Raw genomic sequence first — 9,932 nt, forward strand, 5'->3', positions numbered from 1 at the left:
TTCTGCTGGCCTCTGAGACTCCAGACAGTGGCCCAGCCCCCCCCTCCCCTGCTCTGTTCACACACACAAACACCCCCACGCCCCCGTGGCCTGAGCTGTCCTACCTCCCCACAATGGCACCTGCCCCAAAATAGCTTCCATGTGAGAGCTACAGAAAGGAAAAGATTAGACCCCCTCGTGAAAAAGAGGGAGGAGGGGGAGGAGGAGAGAGTGAGCGAGCCGTCAAGTGATCTGAGTCGAGCTTCAGGGAAGGTATAAAATCCCTTTGGGGCCAGGCGGCCTCAGACCCCAGAGCCAGGACACTGAGTCAGCCCGGACTCCCTCTTTCTGTCTTCTTCAGACCGCGCCATGGGACTCAGCGACGGGGAATGGCAGTTGGTGCTGAATGTCTGGGGGAAGGTGGAGACCGACCTCGCAGGTCACGGGCAGGAGGTCCTCATCAGGTAAAGGGAAGAAATCCCGCTGCCTCTATCACCCTCTCCCCAAAGATCAAGGCTATGTACCTGTGAGGTGGACTAGTTGCCCGGGGTTGACCAGTTGGCTATGTCAGTTGACTTTGTTAGCACCTTTGCTTGGTTTCCCTTTGCTTGTAAGTGTCAGGGACGGGAGTCCAGAAAGGAAAAGAGATCCATCCCATGCCTGTGCCAGCAGTGGGGGAAGCCTGGCGATCAAACCCTGGGTGTCTGGCGCCCACCAGCAGGAATCCTAGAATAGAAGGCAGACAGTTAACAGGGCCCTAAGAGATCTTGTCCAGATGCTTCAACTTAATGGAGGAGGACAAAAAGGACCCGAGAGGGACAGGACCTCCCCAGAGGCACAAGTCCATAAAGATCTGTAAACCATCAAGACAAAGACATGGTCTTCAAGAGGAAGACCCACAGCTCCGGAGCCGGCTCTGCCACGGAGCCGCTGTGTGACCTCTGGGAAGGTACATAACCTCTCTGGGTCTCTTTCCTCTCCTATACAATGTGGGGGGCGGGCGGTGTTCAATGCTAATATCTACATTTTAGAGTGGAAGTGAGAATTAAATGAGATAATGCATGTAAGGGGCCAGGTGCCGTTCCTGGAACATAGCAGGTTCTAGAAGATGTGAGTGATTGTTATGGTTGGAGCCAGGTTAAGGACCTTCAAAGCATTATAATTAGAAAATAGAAGGCAGGGGCCCATTGGTGACTTTTGATATTGAGGAAGTCTCGAATCTGAGAGTCTAAATGGCGTGGTCTCCAAACACATCTTGACACCTCTTGCAAGGGGTTCCTGAGTAAACAAAAGAAAACAAATTCCAAGCGTTGTAAATAAAGGATGGTGTGCGGCTTGTAAACAGAATGCTGTTTTCTCACTCCCTCCACCCCAGAGGGTGTTAGATGCCTCTTGTCCAGCTCCCCTCTCTCACGCTCTGGGCCAGCGCAAGTCAAATGTCTAATGGGGTGTCAATCAACACTTCCGCACCGGGGAGGAGGCGGCCCCGGAGGGGCCACGAGTGAATGGACCGTCCTCCACGCTCTACTTTGTAGAGGAGTTTCTCCTTCGTCACAAGCCAGGTTTTCCTCTCCCTCTCAGATGCCTTTTTGGTCTCCTGGGGCCTCACTCCTACCCAGCTCCCACGTCTGGAGAGAACGGTCAGTCCCGGGAGCTCGGTGATCCGAAGTCTGGGCCCTTAGAAACACCTGGGGAAGCAGGGTGACTTCTCTGTTTTCTCTGACTGGCATCCTGGGGGTGTTCCCTCCTGCCCTTCTCCTCCTGTCCCTGCCAGCAGGCGGCTGGGGCTGCAATAGGTCCTGTTTAATGGGACAAAAGCTGCCCCCAGGTTGACATCAATTCCTCAGCCACCTTTACTGTGTGACCTTGGAGAAGTCACTCCCCCTCTCTGAGTCCTGCTTGCCAGTTGGTTGACTGAAGCGATTGTCTGCCAGCATCTCTGAGGTCCCTCTCTGCTCTCGTGCCCTGGCATTCTTGGGGTCCAGGCTCCTCCCTTTCTTTTGGAGAGGAGGCAGGGTAGTTGGGGTTAGGGACCAGCTTGCGAAGCAGAAGTCTCTCCAAGGTGAGCTGGGGACCGCTAGCCCCCAAGGCAGCGACTTGAAGGAGACTTGGGGTATTGTGCCATCAGGAGAAACCTTCCCCCCCTTCCAGAATGGATCCGGGAGCCGGCCAGGGGCCAGGGGCCAGGGCTGAGACGTGATGCCTGAAACTCCTGGCCCCTGGAAGGTCCCAGAAAGCCCAATGCCCCGTCACGTCTCAGGCTGTGGGACATGCAGAGACCATGTCATCGCATTCTGGCCTCTTACCATGTGGGGTCCGGGGGCGAGGGCCTCCCTGCGTGTGGAGGGAAGGGGGGGATGCGACCTCCCAGAGCGGCACCTGCCTCAGTGGCCACTTGGCTCTGTTCCAGACGCTGAGCCTGGGCTTTCTCACTGACCTTGGCAAGGTCACTCCTCCGCCTCCTCTTAGAAAAGACCGCATATTCTGTTCAGCGGAGCCTGTTAACAAACACGGAGGGCTTCGCTGCCAGTGCGTGACTGTGAAGGTCTAGAGCATAAAAGCCAGAAGGTCAGCTGAAGAGTGGGGGTCCAGGAGGGAGGGGGCTGCTGAGCGCGCCCCGGGCTTCCCTTCTGCAGCCCGAACCCTTGCCGCTTTATTTATTTTCGCATTTGAACAAGGAATGTTGAGGTCATGAAACGTTTGAAAATCACTGCTGGGGGCCCAGGCCTCTCCCGTTCCAGGGAGGAGGATGACGGTGAGGACAATGGGGGGGCGGGGGGGGGGCAGGGGGGACAGTGGCGGCCAGAACAGCGATCATGGTGGTCACAGCGAGGAGGAAGAGCAGGACAGCGAACATTTGCACAGTGCACACCCCCAGCCCCTGTGTTCAGTGCATATTAGCTTCACAGGCACCTTGCGAGGTAGATATTAGGATCACCACCCTTAACAGAGAGGTTAAGCAACTTGCCCAAAGTCACACAGCTGGAACTCATACCCCGGCAGCTTGGACCCAGCACGGCTGCTCGGGAGCACCGTGCCATCGCCCCGCGCCCCCGGCACGCCAGAGAGGGGTTCCCTTCCCCGGCCCGGTTCTTCGGTCTGGCACGGAGAGGGCCGCCTGCAGGTCCGAGTCCTCCATCTCCCACGTGGGTGTCCGATCGGGCCTCGGTTCAGAGGACAGCTGGAAGGTGGCCCCTTTCTCTCTGACTGGCCTGCAGGGCTGTGGTAAGCGAGGCAGGTGGACGTAGGATGGAAGATGCAAACGCAAGGCAAGTGAGGGCTTTCTGAAACAGTAGTGAAAGTCTGTCCGTCCTTTTCCGTGGGGTGACAGGCTTCATCTGTCCATCTTCCAGGGTGCTGCCCTTAGCCACATCCAGGTATGGCCTTCTGGGCTGCCTGGGGCTCCCAGCTGCAGGACTTTGGGCCGAGGAGGCGGCTGAGTGGCGCCGGAATGATCCGGTGGGCACTCGTTAGCCCGATTTTCCTGCACTGCTGAAGGCAGATCCGGGCTCGCTCGCTGGCTGCCTGGTTCAGAGGGGAAGGTGAGGCAGAGATCAAGCCTGGTTTCAGGAGGCTGAAATATCAGCTAGACCCACCCTTTTGGTTTATGGACGGCTGATCCAAGACCCAGAGAAGCTGAGTGACTTTTTCAACGTCACACAGCACATGGGAGGTGGACCTGGGACCAGAACTCGGCTTCCGTAATTCTCATTCCCATGTTCATTCTCCCAGACATCTTGGGGCCTCCCCAAATATCCGAGGTCCCTGGTTGCCTTGGGTACCAGGTCCGTGGCCCTCTTCTGGCCTCAGCCAGGCTCCCTCCAGTGTCCTGACCTCCGACCTTCCCCTGTGGGTGCTGGGTCCCACATCTGCCAGAAAAGAGTTCTAGGATGATTGTCACCAGATTCTCAGTGACATACAGGCTTGGCTGGGCCGGGGCGGGGGTGAGATGGCGACGTGGGGCATGGCTGTGGGTGGCCCTGGGCGTCTGGGAGTGTAGGAGGGATGAACTCCCGGGTGAGGGGTGTGCTCCCTGTTTGTGCTATTTGGTGCACGTGTGTGTGTCTGGGCGTGCATGCACTTGAGTCTGGGTGTGCTGTGAGATGCTTTCACACACCGGAGTGTGTCCACAGCAGGGCGGAAGCGTGTGGCCAGGCCAGGGAGCTGCATAAGAGGAACCTTGCAGGGACCTGAAGCCATTAGACTTCAGGAGGAGAAGCCTGGGGAGACAGGGCCACCTGTCATTTCAGAGTATGACGGGAGAGAGAGAGAGGGAGGGGGGGGGAGCAAGCATGACTTGCAGAAACATCGGATCTCGGTTTGGGCTTTGCCACCGACCCTGGACATGGCACTTACCTCTGTGCTCCATTCGCCCACAAGTGAAATGGGGAGAGCCACCCCCCACCTAGGTGGCAGGTGTGACTCCCTTTAACCGACACCCAACTTTCCAGAACAAAAGGCTGAGCTCCAAGGCTACAGTGGCTGCCCAGGTTCACAGGCAGCGTCTGTCTGCAGCGAGCTCCCTGGCTCCCTAGTGGGAGCAGAGACCTGGTCACTGGCAGGTGACTCTCTCCCTGGGGACCTCACCCTCTGTACCACGAGGGGCCTGGGAGTTACAGGGTGTCCGAGCAAAATTAGCAAGAGCTTTCTGAGCCTGAGAGCTGATCTAGGGCGGAATGGCCCTCACAGGGAGTGTGAACCTCCTGTAGCTGCAAGTATTAGGCAGGTAAAGGGTGATCCCGAGGCAGGAAGCTGCAGAGACGGTCCCTGCATGGTCTGCGTTTTGAGTCACTCAGACCTGTTTCCAGTTGGTCCTTCTGCAGCCCTGTCATGGTGAGCCACGACCTCACACCTCTTTACAGCCTCATCTGTACAATGGGAATAGTCTGGTCCCAAAGGGAGGCACAGAGCCTGGCAACATGCAGTAGGGACTCAACAAATCCAGGGTCTTTCGGCCCCGATGTCCCCCGCCCCTCCTCTCCCTGTGATGCGAGTTAATCACCTGCGCTCCAAACAACGTACAGAAAATCGGGTGGAGCCCGCGGGCAAGGCCGCCCCATCTTCCCTTCCTGCCTCTCACAGCAGCGATGGGGAAGAGGCAGAGGCCGCCGGTGAGAAAAACACTGAGGGCGAGCCTCCCTACAGCCCGCCGAGTCCCCACAGCGCTGCTACGCGCAGGCCCGGGGTATCCCCTGCGCTTGGGTGAGAAGCCGGAAGCACAGAGAGGTAGAGAGCATTGCCCGAAGTCACGCAGCTGGGAAGCAGGGGAGCCTGGACTGGAACTCTCTGGGCTCACAGCCCCCAGGCCCCACGCGCACGTCCCTGGGCCTGACTCCAGCCCTCCTGTGCCCGCAGGCTCTTCAAAGGCCACCCGGAGACCCTGGAGAAGTTCGACAAGTTCAAGCACCTGAAGACTGAGGATGAGATGAAGGGGTCCGAGGACCTGAAGAAGCATGGCAACACCGTGCTCACTGCCCTGGGGGGCATCCTCAAGAAGAAGGGCCAGCACGAGGCGGAGCTGAAGCCCCTGGCCCAGTCCCATGCCACCAAGCACAAGATCCCGGTCAAGTACTTGGAGGTGGGAGGCAGGGCAGGGGCGCGTGGGCGGGTGCGAGGAGAGGCCTCGGAGGGATGAGATTTGGGGTTCACGTCCCAGCTCAGCCACCAACTTGTGGGTGACCCACGTCCTTCCTCGCTGAGCCCCGGTTTCCCCATCTGTAAAATGGGCTGTCACCCACTTTGCCTTCCTCCTGAGGGTAAACCCGTTTCTCCCCCAAATTGGTAGGTCATCCAGGGAAGAAAGGGAGAGTGGATATTAGGGGCACCACGTGCACCCCCCACCCACCACGGGGAGGTACCATTATCACACCCACCGACCGATGAGAAAACTGAGGCGCAGGGAGGGCAATAGCTGGCTTGTCCATGGCACACCCACAGGATTCAAACTAGGGCTCTATTCCCCCAGGCCCCCAGTGCCTAACCCCCGACCCTGAACCTCAGGATGCATACAGGTGTCGTGGGGCAGGAGTGCAGGCGCTGGGGCTCCTGCCCGGGCTGCGGGTGGCCAGCAGGCTGGTGCTGCTGGTTCCAGCATCTTTACAGATGAAGAGGAAGAGAGTCTCAGGTGTCCTAGGCAAGAGACGTCGGTTTGAACCCCCTGTAATGGGCTGAGGGGTTGGGTGGGCAGGGGACAGGCTGAACTGTAGGTCCTGCCTTTAGAACCCATGAGAGGAGGGGTGTGGTGAGAGGGAGCACTGAGGTCTGAGAGACAAAGGGCCTTTGGGATCGGTGCAGTCCCTCAGGATGGGAGCAGCAGGCAGGCTGATGAGGCGATGAGGAGGAAGACAGTGGTGACAGCTACCAGCTAGGATTGGCATGCACCCGGATCACGGCGTGAAATTCTCGCCATCCCCCTAAGATTGAATGCGTTCAGTGTCCTCTTTTTCTGTGGCGCTAGGGAGTCCAGAGCTGGTGTGGGGGCCCCACGATCTCTTTCTGTGCCACCAATGTTAGCAAAGTTGACTCATAGTCCAAGATGGCTGCTAAGGCTCCAGCCATCTGGTCCACGTTCCAGAGAGGAAGCAGGAAGAAGAGAGGAAAGCTCTCTTTTAAGGAGTCACAGGAATCCCATCCAACAGTTTCCTTTACATCTCACTGGCCAGAAGTTAGCTACAAGACCAGACCCATCTGCGTGGAAAGCCGGGAGATGCGGTCTAAGGCCACTCCAAATACAACTAGTGTTCTGTTACCAAGGAAGAAGGAGAAAATGGCCATTGGGCAGACACCTAGTGGGCTCTGTGCCAGGCAGCTACCCTTCTCATCATACTCACTTCACAGATTTGGAAACAGAAGGCTCAGAGAAGCTAGGTAGCTTGCCCAAGGTCACACAGCTAATAAGCCAGTAGGTACAGTCGGATCAACAGTACTCTGGAACTCGAGCTCTTAGCCCTTATGGAACAATATCTCCCATCAGCCACCACCACCCCCTTAAGGCTCTCAGCCTCACCCCCTGCGCCCCTGTCCCCACGGCATCCCAGTCACAGGAGCCTGTCCTGCCTTTGAGATTCCATGCCTGCTGCGGCCCCTGCCCTCCTGCCTTCTCTAGGCGGCAAATCCCTGTATATCCCCCTGGGCCCAGCTTAGAAGCCACCTCCTCTGCACGCGGCTGTCAGCTGCTCTACCCAGCGGCCCCCCCACCGGCCCCCCTGCAAAGACGCTTTATCCCCATCCCTGCCACGGCGCCCGCCCGGCTGTCCTGTAATTCATCTCTTTACCCAGCTGTCTCCTGGCCGGGACAGGAGCTCCCCAAGGGCAGACCCAGGCTCTCCTGTTTCTGAGCTTCAGCGGCACGGGGTGGGCTCACAGTACAACTGGATGACACATGCCTTCTGGGGGGACAAGGAAACAGGCTCAGAGAGAGAGAAGGTAGCACTGGCAGCAAGTGGGCTAGAAACCAGGTCCACTTAAAAGGGTTCCATTTACTGCATTGATCTCTGCTAAATCTAAGACAGAGCCCAAGTCTGTTCCTCCCCTTCCCTGCTCTTCATAAAAGCTGCTGCTCCCACCTGTGAGCAAGGGGGCCAATGAGGGGGCTGGGTAGCGAAGGCCAACTTTCCTCAGTTTCCACACTTTCCTAGATCCTAGTGGTTTTGACACAGGATCAGGAAAGGCTGAGCGAGGGGACTGATGGGGGCATCAGAGCCCCCGTTTTGCGGTGAAGTCACACTCAAGGCTCAAGGCGGAGATGAGCCAGGAAGTTGGGGGTCCTGTGTTCTCCAGGGGAGGGGCTTACTCCATGGCAGCCCGAGCCCCCACTTTGTTTTGTTACATTTATGACATTAAAGGTGAACTCACACATATGTCCAAATCGATGCCCAAAGGCAGGTGTTTGTGGACCTGTCCCTGTTTCCGAATGGAACTGTGTTTACTGGGGGTTGGCCTCCGACGGCTGAGCCCTCCACCCTCTGCCTGTGGTCACGTGCACTCAGGGCGCCCCCAGAAAGGGGGAAAGCCCAGTGAAGGCACAGTCACTGCCTCCATCCCTGGCTCTGGCAGCACTTCGCCCGAGACCTCCTGGGTGCAAAGACCTCTTGCAATGTGACCTCAGTCGGGCTACTTTCCCATCCTGTCCCCTGTAAAGTGACACCACTTGGTCCACCGGCCAGGGCTGTGGTTGGTGTCAAACCTTGATTAATTGTCAAAAGAGCCCAGTAGCAATTTACACCATGAGATCTTTCCGTCGCTAAAGCAGCCATGTCGTGCACGTTCCTGGTAATGACATAGTGGGCGCCTGAGCAAACAGGATGGTGATGGCGAGCCTGACAGTATGGGTTCTGTGCGTGGCACAGAAAATAGGACGCTCAGTGACCCACCCACCCCAAATAGGCTACTTAAAGCAATAACCATAGTAAGCCATTAAGGGCAAAAATTAAACATACAGAGATGGAAATAGTTTCTTTCTTAAAAAATTTTTTTAGCATTTATTCATTTTTGAGAGACAGAGCATTACCCCTCCCTTCTGCTGTCTGCATGGAGTCGGTGCCCCGGGCCCTTGTGCGGCTGCGGCTGGACCGGAATGCTAGCCGAGGGGGGTGGGGGGTGAGCCCACCCCCAGGCCATGCCACCTTGTGTCTGTACTGGGCCTGGTGCCCCGTTTACACCTGTCTCCCAGGACTGCAGGGATTAAAGGCATGAATCCGCAGAGACGGCTCGGAAGCAAGCCTGGTGTATACAGTAAGCGCTCCATAAATGGCCTCGAAATAGAGAGAAGGTGGGACTCCTGGCCTGTCTGCCCCCATGACCAGCACCCTTCTCCTCTGTCCCCCCGCAGTTCATCTCTGACGCCATCATCCAGGTTCTCCAGAGCAAACACCCCGGGGACTTCGGGGCTGATGCCCAGGCGGCCATGAAGAAGGCTCTGGAGCTGTTCCGGAATGACATCGCGGCCAAGTACAAGGAGCTGGGGTTCCAGGGCTAAGCCCCGGGACGACCCCCCACCCCCCACCCCTGGGTGCCGGCCCCAAGGGAGGGTGGGACTGGTCACCCGTAGTCCCTAGAGTTTGCTTCAGAGTCTCTGCTTTATTTCTGAGAGGCGGGTGGGGGAGGTGAGGAGGGCAGGGGGAGGCTGAGGGGGGCCTCCTCTGCCTGGGGACAGGGCTCCTTGTGGGGGTCATCACCCTGGGAACCGGGAGAAGTGTGGCCCTTTACTCCCTGCAACCCGCAGCCTTGGGGTCCCCTGCTCTCTCCTGAACTCCAACCCAATTCCTCCCACCTCCAAACTCAACCACACCGTCACCCGCACCTTCAATCCCAACTCCAAGATGTCAACATAAAGATTCTCTGACCCCTCCCCCCCCCCATGAGAAAGAGGCCACACCCATCCCAAAGGAGGTGGCGGGGTCGGGGGGCCTGGGGGACGGGGTCTGGGACTTAAGTGTGTCTTCTCAGCTAATGGAGTGACTCACCTGGTTTTAATAAAAGGCCCTGTGACGTGACAGTCTCTGCCGGGTGCTCTTCCTCTCCTGGAGCAAGTGAAAGGGCCCCTGGGACTGTGTGTGCGGGGAGCCCAGGGGCAGGAGGTGGGGGGGGGGAGGGAGGGGAGGGAGCAGGAATGGACCCCTGCCTTCCTTAGGTCACTCCTCAGTGGCAGGGACAGTACTGGGCACAGGGGACAGCTGGGAGAGCCCTGTCTGATCAGGAGAGGGGACAGCAGACCTTTGCAGCAAGAGGCACACAGTGTAGGGCGCCCAGAGGATGGGACACAGACCCAGGGGGAGGCGGGCACTGTGGATGCAGCAGCTTAAATAACATGCCAAGGACACCAGCTCCTTAAGTGGCAAAGCTGGGTTCGAAGCTGGGAAGGCAGCAGGGACTCAACAGGCGAGACAAAGAGGTGGCCAGCCACTGGCCGGCACTGACCTTCTGGCCACAGAGAAAGGACAGACGCCGGGGGA

General features: G+C 57.9%; 1 protein-coding gene across 1 annotated transcript; it reads left to right on the forward strand.

Moving 5' to 3' along the window:
- Positions 1-258: 258 nt before the first annotated feature.
- MB (myoglobin) lies at positions 259-9,475 on the forward strand. The gene is made up of 3 exons (XM_029955802.1): positions 259-443; positions 5,335-5,557; positions 8,810-9,475. Exons 1-3 carry the CDS (start codon positions 349-351, stop codon positions 8,954-8,956), a joined length of 465 nt encoding a protein of 154 aa, XP_029811662.1. The 5' UTR covers positions 259-348; the 3' UTR covers positions 8,957-9,475.
- Positions 9,476-9,932: the final 457 nt, after the last annotated feature.

Source organism: Suricata suricatta, chromosome 10, assembly GCF_006229205.1.
Source record: "Suricata suricatta isolate VVHF042 chromosome 10, meerkat_22Aug2017_6uvM2_HiC, whole genome shotgun sequence".
Taxonomy (NCBI): Eukaryota; Metazoa; Chordata; class Mammalia; order Carnivora; family Herpestidae; genus Suricata; species Suricata suricatta.

Bases quoted from the DNA above. Each gene is read 5' to 3' on its own strand.
- MB (XM_029955802.1), top strand. From the start codon at position 349: ATGGGACTCAGCGACGGGGAATGGCAGTTGGTGCTGAATGTCTGGGGG. The intron at 444-5,334 runs GTAAAGGGAAGA...CTGTGCCCGCAG, and splicing joins GGGCAGGAGGTCCTCATCAG to GCTCTTCAAAGGCCACCCGG. The intron at 5,558-8,809 runs GTGGGAGGCAGG...GTCCCCCCGCAG, and splicing joins TCCCGGTCAAGTACTTGGAG to TTCATCTCTGACGCCATCAT.